A 21,202-nucleotide genomic window follows, 5' to 3' on the forward strand; every position below is an offset into this window, starting at 1 on the left:
ATTGGATGTTGTTGATCCCCATGCACAAATTCCATATGTAAGATAAGGGTATATGAGTGTATGGTACAGTGCCAGGAGAGCTGATTGTGGAATGTAGTACAGGTACCATCCGACTTATGACCAAGTTCGGTTCTGAGAAACCGGTCGTAAGTCGAACCTTACTACTGAATATCAACATCACATTTTTGTAATGACTTTATTTTATTGTTTTATTTTGGTATTTATTTTTTTACTTCACTTTTTATGCTGTTAGTACTGTATTTTATACTGTAAGGTTTAGGATAAACTCTGTGTACAACACAAACAGTTGTTTATTTCCCAGAAATTTGGCATAGAAAACAAGGTCGTAAGTCGAATGGTCGTATGTCGAGCAGGTCGTAAGTCGGATGGTAGGTGTACCTTATCTTTGATAGTATGCCTACAGTCTTGGAGATTTTCTTGGTGATTTGTTGTATGTGTGTCCAGAACTTAAGGCTAATGTCAAGGTGGATACCTAGGAATTTTCCCTCTGTGAGTCTTGTGACTGATGATCCATTTAGCGTTATGTTAATCGGATCATTTGCAGCTTTGTTTCCAAATTGAATGAAATAGGTTTTATCAGTATTCAGGGTAAGTTTATTAGTCATCATCCAGGCAGATATTTTCTGTAATTCGGCATTAACTGTGTTTGCTAGTATGACTGTGTTTGGGTGGGAAAAGACATATGTAGTGTCATCTACAAATAATATGGATTTGAGTAGCTGTGATGCATTCGGTAGATCATTGATGTAGATGAGAAAGAGGAGTGGTCCAAGGATGCTTCCTTGTGGGACTCCTACTGTGATTAGTTGGGTGGAAGAGTTTGCATCATTTGTATACACGTATTGAGTTCTGTTACTAAGGTATGATTTTAGGTAGTTGAGGGAGTGGCCTCTGATGCCATAGTGCGTTAATTTGGAGTACAGCAGTTCATGGCCGACTGTATCGAAAGCTTTACGTAAATCAATGAAAATGCCCAGCGGGACTTCTTTCTTTTCAAGTGTGGTATATGATAGCTTGTGTATGATAGCATCATTCGTGCTTTTATTATTCCTGAATCCAAACTGACAAGGGTTTAATATGTAGTGTGGGACGAGGTAGGAATAGATACATCTGTGCATTAATTTTTCAAAGATTTTAGAGAGCAGTGGTAAGTGGTAAGTTAGATATTGGTCTATAGTTATTCAAGTCAGCTTGGTCACCTCCTTTGTGGATTGGAGTGACCCTCGCTATTTTGAGGATTGTTGGGAAGGTAGCTGATTCAATGGATTTGTTAAAGAGCATTGCAATAATTGGTGACAATACTTGAGAAGCTTTTTTGTACATAAAAGCAGGCAAGTTGTTTATGTCTCCTGCCTTGTTTTTAAGGGTGTTTATGATGAGTGTAACTTCTATGGGGTTGGTTGGAGCTAGGAATAGCGTATTTGGGTAGGTACCTATGAGGTAGTCTGATGGACGGGTGTTTATGCTTGGTATTATATTCGCTAGATTTTTACCTATGGTGGAGAAGAAAACATTGAGTCTGTTTGCTGTTTCAGTAGGTGTGAGTAGCGGTTCATCTGATTTTGTTACTTTGATTGTTTTGTTTTTGGATAACTTTTTATTTTCAAGAATTTCAGATAGAGTTTTCCAGATTTTTTTCATATCACCTTTGATGTTATGTAGTCTATTTTTATAATACAATCTTTTAGATCTTCTTATCAGGCTGGTAAGTGCTGACGAATAACGTTTAGACTGTTTTCTAGTTATTTAACCCATAGTTGAGTGTTGCCATAATCTACAGCCAGCTCTGCATAGGTGCATATTTGATGTTTTGAGAGTAATTCTTCTTAATTTTCATTCATAACCAGAGTTATCTTACCCATTAATATGACCACCATTGTTTTCCTTAAAGGTTTGCGTGCCCGACACTGGGGTTTTCTTTTCCGAAACTTGCAACAAGCAGTGGATGAAATCTATCAGACATGTGAAGATGATGAAAGCATTGTGGAATGCAAGGTATGTTGTGATAGATGTTTTACCTCATTTTGATTATCTTCTTTCAACAAACTGGCTGTATCCCACCAAAGCAGGGTGGCCCAAGAAAGAAAAACAAAAGTTTCTCATTATAAATTTAGTAATTTATACGTGAGAAGGGGTTACTAGCCCCTTGCTCCCGGCATTTTAGTCGCTTCTTACAACACGCATACTTACGGAGGAAGAATTCTGTTCCACTTCCCCATGGAGATAAGAGGAAATAAACAAGAACAAGAACTACAATCCCCATTACTTTATCTGAAATTCTGAAATTCGAAAAATTCTGAAAACCGAAGTTTTTTCGTGGAGTGTCAGTCATCTCTACATAACTCCAGCGCTGCCCATTGTTTCATAAGAACATGAGAAAGGAGGAACACTACAGCAGGCCTGTTGGCTCATACTAGGCAGGTCCTTCACAATCCATCCCACTGACAGAATATTTGCCCAGCTCAATTTTCAATACTACCTAAGCAAAATGTTTTGATAATTCTATTTACTCATGTGCAAGTCCCACTCACATCCAACCCTCAGTAACCATACTAGGAAGACTGTTCTACTTATCAACATAGGAACACTGCAGTAGGCCTGTTGGCTCATACTTGGCAGATCCTTCACAAATCCAACCCACTAACAGAATAAATGTTACCCAAGCAATAAACTTTGATAATTCTATTTACTCACATGCATGTCCCCACTCAAATTCAACCCCTCTCACTCATGTATTTTTTTTTTTTTTTTTCAACAAGTTGGCTGTCTCCCACCGAGGCAGGGTGACACAAAAGGAAAGAAAATCCCCAAAAAGAAAATACTTTCATCATCATTCAACACTTTCACCTCACTCACACATAATCATTTTTTTTGCAGAGGTACCCAGAATACAACAGTTTAGAAGTAGTATATACATATAAAAATACAGAATAGTATATCCCTCCAAACTACCAATATCCCAAACCCCTCCTTTAGAGTGCAGGCATTGTACTTCCCATTTCCAGGACTCAAGTCTAGTTATATAAAATAACCGGTTTCCCTGAATCCCTTCACTAAATATTACCCTGCTCACACTCCAACAGCTCGTCAGGTCCCAAATACCATTTGTTTCCATTCACTCCTATCTAACACGTTCACGCACGCTTGCTGAAAGTCCAAACCCCTCGCCCGAAACACCTCCTCGAACCTTTTCGACGACGACCCCTACCCGGCCTTCCTTCCCCTACAGATTTATACACTTTCCATGTCATTCTACTTTGATCCATTCTCTCTAAATGAACAAACCACCTCAACAAACCCTCTTCAGCCCTCTGACTAATACTTTTATTAATTCCACACCTCCTAATTTCCACACTCCGAATTTTCTGCATAAAATTTACACCACACATTGCCCTTAGACAGGACATCTCCACTGCCTCCAACTGCCTCCTCGCTGCAGCATATACAACCCAAGCTTCACACCCATATGAGAGTGTTGGTTCTACTATACTTTCATATATTCCCTTCTTTGCCTCCATAGATAACATTTTTTGCCTCCGAATATACCTCAGTGCACCACTCACCTTTTTTCCTTCATCACTTCTATGATTAACCTCATCCTTCATATATCCATACGCTGACACGTCAACTCCCAAATATCTGAAAACATTCACTTCTTCCATACTCCTCCTCCCCAATTTGATATCCAATTTTTCTTTATCTAAATCATTTGATACCCTCATCACCTTACTCTTTTCTATGTTCACTTTCAACTTTCTACCTTTACACACAATCCCAAATTCATCCACTAACCTTCGCAATTTTTCTTTAGAATCTTCTATAAGCAGAGTATCATCAGCAAAAAGTAACTTTGTCAATTTCCATTTTGTATTTAATTCCCCATAATTTAATCCCACCACTCTCCCAAACACCCTAGCATTTACTTCTTTTACAACCCCATCTATAAATATATTAACTCTTTCAGGGTCCGTCCCGTAGATCTACGGCTTCATGTTGAGTGTCCAAACCGTAGATCTACGCCAAAATTCTAGCGCCATCAAATTTAGCGCGAAAGCGCTCATAGGCCTACATGTGAGAGAATGGGTCTGCATGGTGGGTGTGCGCCATAAACAAAAAATCTAGGCGCCCGCATAGCATTGTGGGAATGCCGGCTCAGTTACCCTTGTTCACCATGCCTCATCGCAAGTCAGCTCTCACTCCCCGGAAAATTGGGACTCTCCTCTTCCTATCTGATAGTTCTGACACTGATGGAAGTGGAAATGAAGACGAATTCTATGGCTTTGATCAGTTAGTGACCGAAAGGAAAGACCAGGATATCGATAATAGTGCAGAAAACCCTGACGATCCTCAACCTTCTACCTCTGGTGTGGGCACTCGTGACTTAAGGTCGGTTGTGCCTCAACGCAAGAGAAAACTAATATTTTCGCGTGGCCAGGCCTCTGACTTCAGTAATGATGATGATAGTGATGTGGATTGTGATTTTATTGCGCTTGACGATCATTCGAGTAGTGATAGTGAGGAATCATATTCACCAGTGAAGCGTCGGTATGTTCGCTGCCGCATGCGCTCGGGTAGTGTACCCTATGCTGTGCCCAGGGGACGGAGTACATCCCGTGGCCCTACACCAGGTTTAGATAGTGATAGTGAGGATGATGTGGCTACACTTGGCATGGATAGACCACAGGCATCAGTAGATGGTGGTAGTGATGATAGTAGTGGCACCGCCATGCGTGACTCACCAGCCCAGGCTGGGACCCACGCTGCTGACTCGTCAGTTCAAGGACAAAGCGGAGCGTCAGCCACCAGCTCACCACAACCACAACCACCCGCACAACCAGCCTATGATGTCCAGTATCCACCAGCAAACCGTATCTGGGATTGGCAGCAAAATCCCAATTTTGTTCCCAAGCCCCACCACTTTGATGACTCTCAAAGTGGAATTCTACCTACTTGTCCCCTTGGAACCACGGCCAATGAACTGGAATTCTTTGAATTATTCTTTGACCAGCCATTGATGGAAACTATTGTCAGGGAAAGTAATAAGTATTTTGAGTACTCCATGGCAAATATGATCATATCACCACAGTCAAGACTACACAGGTGGAAAGAGACGACTGTTGCAGAAATGTATTTGCTTTTTGCAACAATAACGCTTATGCCTCATGTCTACAAGCATAATATAAAAGCATACTGGTCCACAGATCGGCTAATTTCTACCCCGGTCTTCAGTGAAATCATCCCAGTGAACAGGTTTATCTTACTGTTACGTATGTTGCACTTCTCTGACAAAACCAGGCCTGACAGAAGTGACAGGTTATACAAGATTAAAAATGTTTTCATGTATCTCAAACAAAAGTTCAGCATATACTTTTATCCATTCAAGAATCTTGTAATTGACGAGTCTTTGATTTTATTCAAAGGTAGACTGTCATTCAAGCAGTATATACCGAGCAAGAGGAAACGCTTTGGTATAAAACTTTGTACTCTGTGACTGTGACAGTGGCCTGGTGTTGGATATTGTTGTATACACGGGAAGTAAAACATTGAAAGATACCAAGATGTTATTGGGTATCTCAGGTGATGTAGTGAGAAACATGATGGCACCTTATCTTGGTAAGGGGCATACATTATATACCGATAACTGGTACACAAGCCCATTACTCGGTGATTTCATGCGAGTGAACAAGACAGATGTGTGTGGCACAGTGCATTCTAATCGTAAACATATTCCCAGGCTCAACGCAGGTGCTCGTGGTGATGACGTGCAGGTGTTTACTGCCAATGACATCATGGCATTACGGTGGCACGACAAACGAGATGTCACATTGTTGACAACCATTCACCGTAATGAAATGCAAGACAGTGGCAAAGTTGATCGAGTGACTAATGAACGTATTCGAAAACCAATGACAGTGATTGATTATACACAAAACATGCGCTTGGTTGACAAATGTGACATGCAGATTGGTTTTGTTGATTGTGTTTGTAAGAGTTACAAGTGGTACATGAAACTTTTCTTCCATCTCATGGACATTTCAATGCTCAATGCATATAATATGTACCAAATAAAGACTGGCAACAGACCACCGTATGGTGAATTTTGTTTGTCTGTTGTCAGACAACTCATAATGAAGTACCAGGTAAGAACACCTGCTATACAACAAGGTCCTCGAATTCCTCAGGATATACCCAAGCGTTTGAGGAGGGAAGGTGATCATTTCATAATACAGCTTCCTTCAACTCAGAAGAAATTTGCTCAGAAGAGATGCATCGTCTGTGCACAAACAAAACGACGGCAACAAAGACGCAAAGACACTCGGTTTATGTGTGAGGAATGTAAGGTACCTCTGTGCATGGTGCCTTGTTTCAAGGAGTTCCACAAGCTGCAGCAGTTCTAAAACCATGTCCAGTGATTGTAAATATGTAAATATATGATAGAACATTAGTATTATACAAGATTTGTGCATGTTTATTGTAATAAACAACAGCGGTAAACAATAATATGATAACTTTAGTGAGGTTATTGTGTTCAATACAGTGAGTTTATATATATACATTATATACAGTATTGGTCTCTCAGGCCCCAAATGTTAGTAGGAAAAGAAAAAAATTGGAAAAGAAAAGAAAAAACTATAAAAACCGCTAAATAAAGTAATGCGCGTATGTGGAATTTGTCGATGTTGCCGCCACCACATCATTTTGGACAAAATTCTTGGCACTGTATCTCGGTAAGTACTGATCAGAATTTTTTTTTTTTGTCTCATTACCTTCACAAAAAAATAATTTTTTTTTTTTTTTCAAAATTTCTTGGACACTGGAGCACCACTTCAGATTTTGGCCTTGGACCCTGAAGGGGTTAAACAACCATGGTGACATTACACATCCCTGTCTAAGACCTACTTTTACCGGGTAGTCGTCTCCCTCTCTTCTACACACCCTAACCTGAGCTTCACTATCCTCATAAAAACTCTTTACAGCATTTAGTAACTTACCACCTATTCCATATACTTGCAACATCTGCCACATTGCTCTCCTGTCCACTCTATCATATGCCTTTTCTAAATCCATAAATGCAATAAAAACTTCCCTACCTTTATCTAAATACTGTTCACATATATGCTTCAATGTAAACACTTGATATACACATCCCCTACCCACTCTAAAACCTCCTTGCTCATCTGCAATTCTACATTCTGTCTTACCTCTAATTCTTTCAGTAATAACCCTACTGTACACTTTTTCTGGTATACTCAGTAAACTTATTCCTCTATAATTTTTACAATCTCTTTTGTCCCCCTTCCCTTTATATAAAGGGACTATACAGGCTCTCTGCCAATCTCTTGGTACCCTCCCCTTTCATACATTTATTAAACAAAAATACCAACCACTCCAACACTGGCCCCCCCTACTTTTAACATTTCTGTCATGATCCTGTCAGTTCCAGCTGCTTTACCCCCTTTCATTCTACGTAATGCCTCACGCACCTCCCCCATACTCACATCCTGCTCTTTTTCACTCCTAAAAGATGGTATACCTCCTTGGCCAGTGCATGAAATTACCGCCTCCCTTTCTTCGTCGACATTTAAAAGTTCCTCAAAATATTCTTGCCATCTCCCCATCTACTAACTCCCCTACTCTGTTTTTAACTGACAAATCCATTTGTTCCCTAGGCTTTCTTAACTTGTTTAACTCACTCCAAAATTTTTTCTTATTTTCATTAAAATTTCTTGACAATACCTCTCCCACTCTATCATCCACTCTCCTTTTGCACTCTCTCACCACTCTCTTCACCTTTCTTTTACTCTCCATATACTCTACTCTTCTATAACACTTCTGCTTTGTAAATACCTCTCATAAGCTACCTTTTTCTCTTTTATCACACCCTTTACTTCATCATTCCACCAATCACTCCTCTTTTCTCCTGCACCCACCCTCCTATAACCACAAACTTCTGCCCCACATTCTAATACTGCATTTTTAAAACTATTCCAACCCTCTTCAAACCCCTCACTACTCATACCTGCACCAGCCCACCTTTCTGCCAATAGTTGCTTATATTTCACCTTAGCTTCCTCCTCCCTTAGTTTATACACTTTCACCTCCCTCTTACCTGTTGTTGCCATTTTCCTCTTATCCCATCTACCTCTTACTCTAACTGTAGCTACAACTAGATAATGATCCGATATATCAGTTGCCCCTCTATAAACGTGTACATCCTGGAGCCTACCCATTAACCTTTTATCCACCAATACATAATCTAACAAACTACTTTCATTACGTGCTGCATCATACCTTGTATATTTATTTATCCTCTTTTTCATAAAATATGTATTACTTATTACCAAACCTCTTTCTACACATAGCTCAATTCAAGGCTCCCCATTTTCATTTATCCCTGGCACCCCAAATTTACCTACTACTCCCTCCACAACATTTTTACCCACTTTAGCATTAAAATCCCCACCACAAGTGCTCTCACACTTGGTTCAAAACTCCCCATGCATTCACTCAACATTTCCCAAAATCTCTCTCCTCTATACTTCTCTCCTCCCCAGGTGCATATACGCTTACTATATTTTTTTTTTTTTTTTATTATCACACCGGCCGATTCCCACCAAGGCAGGGTGGCCCGAAAAAGAAAAAACTTTCACCATCATTCACTCCATCACTGTCTTGCCAGAAGGGTGCTTTACACTACAGTTTTTAAACTGCAACATTAACACCCCTCCTTCAGAGTGCAGGCACTGTACTTCCCATCTCCAGGACTCAAGTCCGGCCTGCCGGTTTCCCTGAATCCCTTCATAAATGTTACTTTGCTCACACTCCAACAGCACGTCAAGTATTAAAAACCATTTGTCTCCATTCACTCCTATCAAACACGCTCACGCATGCCTGCTGGAAGTCCAAGCCCCTCGCACACAAAACCTCCTTTACCCCCTCCCTCCAACCCTTCCTAGGCCGACCCCTACCCCGCCTTCCTTCCACTACAGACTGATACACTCTTGAAGTCATTCTGTTTCGCTCCATTCTCTCTACATGTCCGAACCACCTCAACAACCCTTCCTCAGCCCTCTGGACAACAGTTTTGGTAATCCCGCACCTCCTCCTAACTTCCAAACTACGAATTCTCTGCATTATATTCACACCACACATTGCCCTCAGACATGACATCTCCACTGCCTCCAGCCTTCTCCTCGCTGCAACATTCATCACCCACGCTTCACACCCATATAAGAGCGTTGGTAAAACTATACTCTCATACATTCCCCTCTTTGCCTCCAAGGACAAAGTTCTTTGTCTCCACAGACTCCTAAGTGCACCACTCACTCTTTTTCCCTCATCAATTCTATGATTCACCTCATCTTTCATAGACCCATCCGCTGACACGTCCACTCCCAAATATCTGAATACGTTCACCTCCTCCATACTCTCTCCCTCCAATCTGATATTCAATCTTTCATCACCTAATCTTTTTGTTATCCTCATAACCTTACTCTTTCCTGTATTCACCTTTAATTTTCTTCTTTTGCACACCCTACCAAATTCATCCACCAATCTCTGCAACTTCTCTTCAGAATCTCCCAAGAGCACAGTGTCATCGGCAAAGAGCAGCTGTGACAACTCCCACTTTGTGTGTGATTCTTTATCTTTTAACTCCACGCCTCTTGCCAAGACCCTCGCATTTACTTCTCTTACAACCCCATCTATAAATATATTAAACAACCACGGTGACATCACACATCCTTGTCTAAGGCCTACTTTTACTGGGAAAAAATTTCCCTCTTTCCTACATACTCTAACTTGAGCCTCACTATCCTCGTAAAAACTCTTCACTGCTTTCAGTAACCTACCTCCTACACCATACACTTGCAACATCTGCCACATTGCCCCTCTATCCACCCTGTCATACGCCTTTTCCAAATCCATAAATGCCACAAAGACCTCTTTAGCCTTATCTAAATACTGTTCACTTATATGTTTCACTGTAAACACCTGGTCCACACACCCCCTACCTTTCCTAAAGCCTCCTTGTTCATCTGCTATCCTATTCTCCGTCTTACTCTTAATTCTTTCAATTATAACTCTACCATACACTTTACCAGGTACACTCAACAGACTTATCCCCCTATAATTTTTGCACTCTCTTTTATCCCCTTTGCCTTTATACAAAGGAACTATGCATGCTCTCTGCCAATCCCTAGGTACCTTACCCTCTTCCATACATTTATTAAATAATTGCACCAACCACTCCAAAACTATATCCCCACCTGCTTTTAACATTTCTATCTTTATCCCATCAATCCCGGCTGCCTTACCCCCTTTCATTTTACCTACTGCCTCACGAACTTCCCCCACACTCACAACTGGCTCTTCCTCACTCCTACAAGATGTTATTCCTCCTTGCACTATACACGAAATCACAGCTTCCCTATCTTCATCAACATTTAACAATTCCTCAAAATATTCCTTCCATCTTCCCAATACCTCTACCTCTCCATTTAATAACTCTCCTCTCCTATTTTTAACTGACAAATCCATTTGTTCTCTAGGCTTTCTTAACTTGTTAATCTCACTCCAAAACTTTTTCTTATTTTCAACAAAATTTGTTGATAACATCTCACCCACTCTCTCATTTGCTCTCTTTTTACATTGCTTCACCACTCTCTTAACTTCTCTCTTTTTCTCCATATACTCTTCCCTCCTTGCATCACTTCTACTTTGTAAAAACTTCTCATATGCTAACTTTTTCTCCCTTACTACTCTCTTTACATCATCATTCCACCAATCGCTCCTCTTCCCTCCTGCACCCACTTTCCTGTAACCACAAACTTCTGCTGAACACTCTAACACTACATTTTTAAACCTACCCCATACCTCTTCGACCCCATTGCCTATGCTCTCATTAGCCCATCTATCCTCCAATAGCTGTTTATATCTTACCCTAACTGCCTCCTCTTTTAGTTTATAAACCTTCACCTCTCTCTTCCCTGATGCTTCTATTCTCCTTGTATCCCATCTACCTTTTACTCTCAGTGTAGCTACAACTAGAAAGTGATCTGATATATCTGTGGCCCCTCTATAAACATGTACATCCTGAAGTCTACTCAACAGTCTTTTATCTACCAATACATAATCCAACAAACTACTGTCATTTCGCCCTACATCATATCGTGTATACTTATTTATCCTCTTTTTCTTAAAATATGTATTACCTATAACTAAACCCCTTTCTATACAAAGTTCAATCAAAGGGCTCCCATTATCATTTACACCTGGCACCCCAAACTTACCTACCACACCCTCTCTAAAAGTTTCTCCTACTTTAGCATTCAAGTCCCCTACCACAATTACTCTCTCACTTGGTTCAAAGGCTCCTATACATTCACTTAACATCTCCCAAAATCTCTCTCTCTCCTCTGCATTCCTCTCTTCTCCAGGTGCATACACGCTTATTATGACCCACTTCTCGCATCCAACCTTTACTTTAATCCACATAATTCTTGAATTTACACATTCATATTCTCTTTTCTCCTTCCATAACTGATCATTTAACATTACTGCTACCCCTTCCTTTGCTCTAACTCTCTCAGATACTCCAGATTTAATCCCATTTATTTCCCCCCACTGAAACTCTCCTACCCCCTTCAGCTTTGTTTCGCTTAGGGCCAGGACATCCAACTTCTTTTCATTCATAACATCAGCAATCATCTGTTTCTTGTCATCCGCACTACATCCACGCACATTTAAGCAACCCAGTTTTATAAAGTTTTTCTTCTTCTCTTTTTTAGTAATTGTATACAGGAGAAGGGGTTACTAGCCCATTGCTCCCGGCATTTTAGTCGCCTCATACGACACGCATGGCTTACGGAGGAAAGATTCTTTTCCACTTCCCCATGGACAATAGAAGAAATAAAAAAGAACAAGAGCTATTTAGAAAAAGGAGAAAAACCTAGATGTATGTATATATATATATGCATGTGCGTGTCTGTGAAGTGTGACCAAAGTGTAAGTAGGAGTAGCAAGATATCCCTGTTATCTTAGCGTGTTTATGAGACAGAAAAAGAAACCAGCAATCCTACCATCATGCAAAACAGTTACAGGTTTTTGTTTCACAGTCATCTGGCAGGACGGTAGTACTTCCCTGGGTGGTTGCTGTCTACCAACCTACTACCTATATTTTATGTATATTTTATGCTTTAATGCCACAAGGTGCACTCGTTATTTCAGAGGCCTCTTATAGAATCTTCAGTTATTGCTTTCAAATTGACAATAAAAAATAATATTGATTTACAAATAGACTTGCTCTGTCAGTACCCAGGAGTACTGTACAGTACTTACACTCTCTGTTGTTTAATATTTTTTTAAGTATGACAAAATTATTTTATATTGACATAAGAATGACCAGAAAGGAAACAGGATTGGGCATGGGAAATCTGTTTAGCATATTTTAAATTAAATTCTATGGTTGGTTTCCAATTTAAGTGTCTTGCACCAAGGTAAAGGAAGATGGGTATGCAAGCAGTCAAATTGCACTGACACATACCATAGTTGGGACTAGGGGTTGAGGGAGGGAGAGAGGAAAGAATAGTAAAGTGGAATGCATTAACAGGTTGACTTGATTTGTTTTAACGATACTGTATCTCTCTATCACTCGATACTGGCTTATATTGACATTCATAAGAATGACTGAAGAAACTATGTAATTTGTTATTGGGAACTCCAGCAATTATATTTTTAATAAAATCCTTTGGTTGATTTTCAGTTAATGTCTTTTATCAAGTCAAAAGAAAATGGATACCCTGCCTGACCAAGTTGGGATACTTTACACTATCTATTTTAGCTTACTGATAAGGCAGCCCCAATGAGAAGAAGAGAGAGAGAGAGAGAGAGAGAGAGAGAGAGAGAGAGAGAGAGAGAGAGAGAGAGAGAGAGAGAGAGACAGAGACAGACAGAGAGAGACAGAGAGACAGAGACAGAGACAGAGACAGACAGAGGCACAGAGAGAGGGAGGTACAGAGAGAAGTTAATATCCTTGGGGTGAAATTTGCCTCCAAACTGACCATGAAGAACTACGTTGTAAATCTTGCAAACAAGGCAGCCAGGAAGCTTACAGCACTTCGCCGTATCTCACATCTGCTTGACAGTAGGGGTTGCAAAATTCTGTACGAGGCACAAGTATGCTCACACCTTGAGTATGCTCCACTTTCTTGGTTTGCCTGTCCCCCCCCTCTCATCTGTAACTGCTTGACAGAGTAGAGAACAGAGCAAGACATCTCATCTCTCACCTGGACCAATCCTGGATAGATCTCTCATTTCAGCAGAGCCTTCAACACAGGAGGGATGTGGGTGGCCTTACTGTTATGTACAAGGCCAATATTGTCAAAGTACCACACTTGGATCTACTTCGTGGACAGCGTGAAGCAAGCTTCTGTACCACAAGATGGGCAGAAAGCAGCAACTTCACTCTGGCTGTACCCTTCTCCAGAGCACCACTTCATCTGAGATCATTTATCCCCAGGATGCTCGAGTCTGGAACACATTCATTCAGCATTATGTCAGCGTGATAAAGTCAGTTGATCAGATGAAAATGCTTGCCCACAGATGGCTCCAACTTCATCCAGTTCCCTGCTTGTATGTCTCATGACAATAAAAATGCTTTCAAATGAGCTGATGTAGGTAACAGCTCTTAGCTTGTCAATAAAGTTAGGAATCCTTAACCTGTAAATAGCTTGTCGATAAAGCTAGGGATCCTTAACCAAACCTTGTCAAACACTGTGTAAAAGAAAAGAGAGAGAGAGAGAGAGAGAGAGAGAGAGGTATTGGTGGTCAAGCATTTTTTTTTTTTTACACTCCGGACTTCTCCCGCTGAGGTAGGGTGTCCCAACAAAGAAAATACTTTCATTGTCACTCATTCAGTCATTGTCTTGCTAGTGATGCTTCAGGTGACACTGTATGTAAAACACAATACAAGTACTCTTTGACTTAAGATAGTTTGATTTATGATATTTTGACTTTACGATGGTGCAAAAGCAATTACTTTGGAGATGAAACTTAGATAATTATCCAGCATGAAGGTGGTAAGTCCATAACTTGTATATATTTAGTTAGTTACAGTAATTACTTATTTATTTACTTATTCAATGGCAGTAGTTATTTATTACTTATTTAGCATATCATATTCATATTTGATTTAGGATATTTTTGACTTATGATAGGTTCATTGGACTGTAACTCCATCGTAAATCGAGGAGCATCTGTACAATATTTCATCGCTATTGAAACAACCAATGTTCATATTATAAATATGCTGAATAATCATTATAGTAGACATCTTTGGCACACTCCTGACTTGTTTTGTATCCCTTTGATTAGTTCCAAGAGTTTTTCTTCTCCCAGATCCTGGTCTTGTGCCAGACTCGTCTGGTGCTAGAAAGTTTTTTGCATAAAATTAATTGAGTTTGGAGCTTAGTTAGATATTGATACGTAAAGAATATTTGACTCATTTATTTACATTGGTCTCTGTTTAACAGGAGGCCATTTTAATGTTAGAGCGTTACAGCAGTGATTTCCAGAAGCTTATAGAGTGGTTGAAGTTAAAGTGGGAATATGAGCACACACCACCACCTCAACGACCTAATTCCTTAACTTGGGAAATTCGTACATCATCTCCTGGAAAGGTAAGTTCAGTAATGAAATACTGTGTATCTAAAATATGACTCATACAGAGCAATTCCCAATAGACTCAGTATTGTACAGTATTCATCATGTGGCTAATAGCACCAGGAAAATGAAGATATCACTTTATAGATATGATTGTTTGCACTACTACTAACTTCTTGTTTATTTTTGGTGTAAATCTTTTTATTAATTGGTTTAAAAATAATTATACCTGTAAGATAGTCTTTAGCAAAAATAAATTTATTCATAAGTAGTTAGTATATGTACCATTTAATGTGCAAAATTCATTGTCATGTAGAAGACTTTAAAAAATAATTATTAAATATCTACAAGTTTGAGTCATAATTTATAAGATATTTTAGTTCTGTTTGTAGCAGAAATACAGTTTATTACACTGTATTTTCAAAATGATTTTTATTGGTGACCTTTGCTCATTTTGACTTGATATGCAAAAATAGTACTGACTGTGCATGTTTTTTTTTGTGTGTTTGTGCTTGTTTACATTTATATTTAGTTTTATATTTATTTTTATTTTTCCCATCCTGTGTACATTAATGTTCAGTGAATAAAGCGACACCATTATCTCATAATCATAGAGTAAACTATCAATATAATGGACTAGTAGTGGGATTGCCAGTGTGTCTGTTTAATCAAAATAATGTTAAAGTAAGCATTAACCCTTTCGAGGTCTGTGCCGTAGTACTACAGCTTTGAGCTGAGGGCCGGTGCCGTAGAACTATGTGATGACCTCAGCTCCCTCATGTAAGCTGTGATCAGTAAATTTTGGCATAGATATGAGAGAATGGATCTATTCGGTGAGTACACCATATAAAAAAAATCCTGCCCCACATTTTGCATGGTGGGAAAATAAAACTGTGACCGTGTGTATGGCTTACAACAGTGAGTTTGCTGTGTATTATTGGATGGTTTTTATGATTTCATTCTGTTTCATGGTTTCATTGGATGGAATGGAAGCTATATTACAGAAATAGAGGTGATTTTGATTGGTTTTGGGATTGTAAGTAACTTGAAATTAAACTAAAAGTAGAAGAAATGTTCAATTTTTGCCAATATTCCAGAGGACACTCATCCAGTACATGTCCATCTGACCGGTCTAATATGTGTTCATGAATGCGCTGACATTATTTATACAATTATTACAATAATAATTGTATAACTATTTCAGTATTACAATAATGCAGTAGTCTGAATAAAAATTCAAAATGAAAAGCAAGTGTAATATAGATGAGGCCTGGGGACATAACTAATGAACAGAGGAAATGTTGTTTTAGTGCCAGAAATGTCTACATTGTCTATTCTGGATCCTGTTTTAAACTTTTTTTTAATTTTGTGTGAAATTGGCCAGAATACCAATTTTTGATCACTTTATAGGGTATTTGAAATACTTAAATTGGCAGTTTCTTTGCTTAACCCTTTGACTGTTTTCGACGTATAAATACGTCTTACGAGCCAATGTTTCTGACGTATATATACTCAATAATTCTAGCGGCTTCAAATCAAGCGGGAGAAAGCTGGTAGGCCCACATGTGAGAGAATGGGTCTGTGTGGTCAGTGTGCACCACATAAAAAAAATCCTGCAGCACACATTGCGTAATGAGAAAGAAAAAACTCTGATCGTTTTTTTGGAATAAAACGCCGACTTTGAGGTGTATTTTCGTATAGTATTTATCGTTGTATTCGCGTTTTCATGGTCTTAGGTGATAAAATGGAAAACATATTACAGAAATAGAGATGATTTTCATTACTTTGACGATGAAAACGACCTTGAAACTGAGCTTAAAGTAGCGGAAATGTTCGATTTTTACCAATGTTCAAGAGTAAATAAATCACACCACACGTCCAATACACGTCAACTGGGGAGTCTAATATTCTTTCACTAGTGCACTGATATTATTTATACCATTTTTACAATAATGCAGTAGTCTGCATAACAGTAAATTTTGTATTTTTTTGTATGAATAAAAAATCAAAATAGAAAGCAATAATAATATAAGAGGGGCCTAGAGATGTGACTAATGAACAGAGCATATGTTATTTTAGTGCCACGAATGTCTACCTTGTTTATTCTGGACCCTATTTTGAAATTGGCATCTTTTTTAGTTTGCATGAAATTGGCCAAATTGCCAATTTCTGACCACTATATTGGGTAGTCCAAATTAGTAAATGGGAGGTTTCTTGTACTCAGCTGATAGATAAAATGGAGTTCTAAAGAAATAGCTATGAGTTTGGTCAACTGGGACAACGGAATTGGCTGAAAATAGGGCTCAAAGTCGGCGAAATCGCCGATACGCATATGTCGCCGAGACCGCTAACTTCGTGGGAGCATAATTCCACGAGTTTTCGACCAAATTTCGAACTTTTGGTGTCATTACCATCGGGAAAAGATTCTCTATCATTTCATAAGAAAAAATAATTTTTTTTTTTTCAAAAATTGAGCGACATAGAATGACACTTTCAGAGAGGGGCCTGAAACAGTCAACGGGTTAATCAATGGAACACAAGGCATACTAGCAAAATAGCTATGGGTTTGGTCGACTGGAACAATGGAATTGGTCTAAAATAGGACTCAAAGCAGGCAAAAATCGCTGGTGCATAAATATTGCCATGACCGCTAATTTTTTTTTTTTTTTTTTTATACTTAGCTCAAGTTTCAGATCAGGAGTTTGGACCCCTGAAAGGGTTAAAGTTCTGTACTGTATATGTAATATTGTATTGTACACGTATAGATATTCTGCGATAAACATTGAAAATAAAGGAATTAAAAGTATAATTTAACTAGTGCATTTTACTCATAATTTTGAAAGTCCATTACATTGAGGTCTGTTATGTCAAGGGTTTACTGCTTTTCAAGAAAATAATGCATAATATAAATATGTTTTCCTTCCCAGGCTTTGCAGCATGACCGTAAGATCTTGACTATGAGTGATGCAAGAAGAGCGCTCACATTCGATACAAAACTAGGACGTCCTGGGCATATAAATGGTAATTTGCCAGGAGAAAAACCAGTTGACAAGCTCCATACATCAAAAAAAGATCCATTGGGCAGTGATAAAAGAATTTTATCGAGTGTAGCAACACCAACTAAACCAGTGATAATTGTACATGAGGCAAGCATTGATGAGCAACAAGAGGAGAGCTCTCAGTTTTCTGTTGTGAATTGTGAATTACAAAATGAAAGAATTTTGGAAAAGGTTAGTGAGTGTGAGGGGAATGAGACAAGTGAGACTAGTGAAATTGAGAATGATGATGAAAGTGATACCCAGAAAGAAACAGTACTGGGAAATGATAACATTAAAAGTGCTGAAAATTGTTTTGAAAATGGCAAACCTATAGAGGTAATGGAAGGTGACCTAACTGAAAATGAGAAGCAAGTGTTATGTAATAATGTTATTGATGAAGCTGTAGATCTCAAACAAGAAGCTGAAGATAAGACTTGCCTAGAAAATATAAATAATTCCAGTAAAACTATTAATTGCATGGAAAAATTTGAAGATACTGTAAAAACGAACAGTGACAAAGATTTCAGTGCTCACTTCAAAATTTCCGAGAGCACCAAGTCCAAAGAGTCTAAAACTGCTCGAAGTAACAGTGCATTAGTTGGTACAAAATCAAAAGATAATGGTATTATTATAAGGCCAAATGATTCATGTAAAATGGTTGAAGGAAAAGTGTGTGATGCCAAAGCCAATGAAAATAGTGAAACAAAACGTTCATGTGCAGATGTCATGCAGGGAAGAAGCTCGCTACAGAAACCTATACCTACTGTAAATATGAATAAAGTAAGTTGTGCTATGATAATGGCAGGTTTGTTATGGCTGGGATACAGTATGTAAAAGTTTTCATAAATGTGTTTAACATTTTAACACATATATAGTAAGGAATTGGAAGAAATTAATTGTAAGTGAGTGTCCCATGCTTTGTGTACTATATAGTTGCCTTCCAGTCCATGGCAGCTGTGGTAATCTCAATCAGATCATCACCTAATGCTTTGCTATAGGAATCTGTTACATTTTGTGAAATACATTGATTGCATGAGGCTAATTTATATTCATGGGTAATATTAGTAGAAATGGGACATAGCATGAAAGTGAATCTGCATGTAGTGAACTTGCATAAAGTGGAGAGTTACTGTACAGTACAGATTTTATGTATTAACACATTTGCTGTTTCCCACCAAGGTAGGGTGGCCTGAAAAAGAAAACTTTCACCATCATTCACTCCATCACTGTCTTGCCAGAGGTGCACTTACACTACAGTTATAAAACTACAACATTAACACCCCTCCTTCAGAGTGCAGGCACTGTACTTCCCATCTCCAGGACTTAAGTCCAGCCTGCCGGTTTCCCTGAATCCCTTCAGTATTACCCTGCTCACACTTCAGCAGCACTTCAAGTCCTAAAAACCAATTGTATTCATTCACTCCTATCTAACATGCCCACGCATGCTTGCTGGAAGGCCAAGCCCCTCACACACAAAACCTCCTTTACCCCCTCCCTCCAACCTTTCCTAAGCCGACCTCTACTCCTCCTTCCTTCTATCACAGATTTATACTCTTGAAGGCATTCTATTTTGTTCCTTCCTCTCTACATGTCTCAACCTCCTCAACAACCCGTCCTCACCCATCTGGATAATAGTTTTGGTAATCCCGTACCTCCTCCTAATTTCCAAACTACGAATTCTCTGCATTATACGTATTCACACCACGCATTGCCCTCAGACACGATATCTCCACTTCCTCCTGCTTCACACCCATATAAAAGCATTGGTATAACTATACTCTCATACATTGCCTTCTTTGCTTCCATGGACAAAGTTCTTTGTCTCCACAGACTCCTCAGTGCACACTCACCTTTTTCCTCTCATCAATTCTATGATACACTTCATCTTACATAGACTCGTCTACTGACACGTCCACTCCTAAATATCTGAATACATTCACCTCCTCCATACTCTCTATGTCCAACCTGATATCCAGTCTTTCGTTACCTAATTTTTTTGTTATCCTCATCACCTTACTCTTTCCTATATTCACTTTCAATTTTCTTCTTTTACATACCCTACCAAACTCATCCACCATCCTCTGCAATTCCTCTTCAGAATCTTCCAAAAGCAGTGTCATCAGCAAAGAGCAACTGTGACAACTCCCTCTTTGTGTTAATTCTTTATCTCTTAACCCCAAACCTCTTGCCAACACCTGAGCATTCACTTCTCTTACAACCCCAAATTTTGCAGTGAGGAGGGGGCTAGAGGCAGTGGAGATGTCATGTTTTTTGATCTATGTATGGTGTGAGTAGTACTATATAGAAAATAAGGGGCAAAAATATTAAGGTGTAGATGGAAGGGGTTGTTAATTAAGATGGTTTGTGCATGTAGAGAGAATGGAGCAGAACACAATAACCAGGTAGGTGTGTAATTCTGAAGTGGACAGGAGGGGTAGGGGTTCCATGAAATATTGCGAGGAGGGAGTAAAGGAAGCTTTGAGTCCTAGGGGCACATACATCCGCCAAGATTGTGTGAGTGTGTTAGATCAGAGCAAGTGGAAAAATGATGTTTTTATGTCATGTACTGTTGGACTGTGAGTAAGGAAATATATATGATGGGATTCAGATAGTGCATTTCTTGGAAGACAGCCATTGTTGGTGTGTTTTTTTCCTTTTTTTTTTTTTTTTTTTTTTTTTTTTTTTTGAGTCGCCCAACACTGATGAGAGATGGGCACTGTGGTAAAATAGAATAAAAAAAAATTAACTCATATTTGGAGGAGGAACTTCAGATGATGTTTCTGCCCATTCTGAACCATTATCAAATCACTCCTGAGAAAAAGACTAAAGACAGGTCAGGTGAAGAGATGAAGAGAAAGCTAAGGTCAGGCCATATTGTGTGTTTTGAAGATTTGACATGCGACATTGCACTATTAAATGCAAGTTTAACAAAAAAAAAAAAATGCATTCAACTAAATTTCAGAAATTAATCCATCTAATCTCTAACAGCCCTTTGTCAAAATTATACATACCTCTTGAAATTGCTTTGTTAATCTTCCATTTTTTCCCAACATTAACTTCAATTTTTGGTTTTGGTCTGCTTTGTCACTTTAATCAGTCACGGTACTGACATTGACCTGAATAGCTCCTTTGGCCCTCTTGGTTGTCTCACTCCTATATAATCCTAAATTATATAATCCTAAATTATATTATCCTAACTATATCTGTAGGTAGTAGGTTGGTAGACAGCAACCACCCAGGGAGGTACTACCGTCCTGCCAAGTGAGTGTAAAAAGGAAGCCTGTAGTTGTTTTACGTGTTGGTAGGATTGCTGGTCTTTTTTTTTTGTCTCATAAACATGCAAGATTTCAGGTTCGTCTTGCTACTTATAATTACACTTAGATCACACTACACATACATATTATATTTTATTATATTATCACACTGGCCGATTACCACCAAGGCAGGGTGGCCCGAAAAAGAAAAACTTTCACCATCATTCA

At 38.9% G+C, this 21,202-nt stretch overlaps 1 protein-coding gene across 3 annotated transcripts in view; it reads left to right on the forward strand.

Annotated features, from left to right (window-relative positions):
* The window catches only part of LOC128686614 (S phase cyclin A-associated protein in the endoplasmic reticulum), a 74,984-nt gene extending 54,677 nt beyond the window's left edge, over window positions 1–20,307 (forward strand). For all 3 annotated transcript variants that reach the window (XM_053773562.2, XM_053773564.2, XM_053773563.2), the window contains exons 5-7: window positions 1,913–2,016; window positions 14,553–14,699; window positions 17,610–20,307. In XM_053773562.2, coding sequence (XP_053629537.2) covers window positions 1,913–2,016; window positions 14,553–14,699; window positions 17,610–18,554 — 1,196 coding nt within the window. In that variant the 3' untranslated portion in view covers window positions 18,555–20,307. The remainder of the gene's footprint in view (window positions 1–1,912; window positions 2,017–14,552; window positions 14,700–17,609) is intronic.
* Window positions 20,308–21,202: the final 895 nt, after the last annotated feature.

The sequence above is a fragment of the Cherax quadricarinatus genome, unplaced genomic scaffold (assembly GCF_038502225.1).
Source record: "Cherax quadricarinatus isolate ZL_2023a unplaced genomic scaffold, ASM3850222v1 Contig162, whole genome shotgun sequence".
NCBI classification, from domain to species: Eukaryota; Metazoa; Arthropoda; class Malacostraca; order Decapoda; family Parastacidae; genus Cherax; species Cherax quadricarinatus.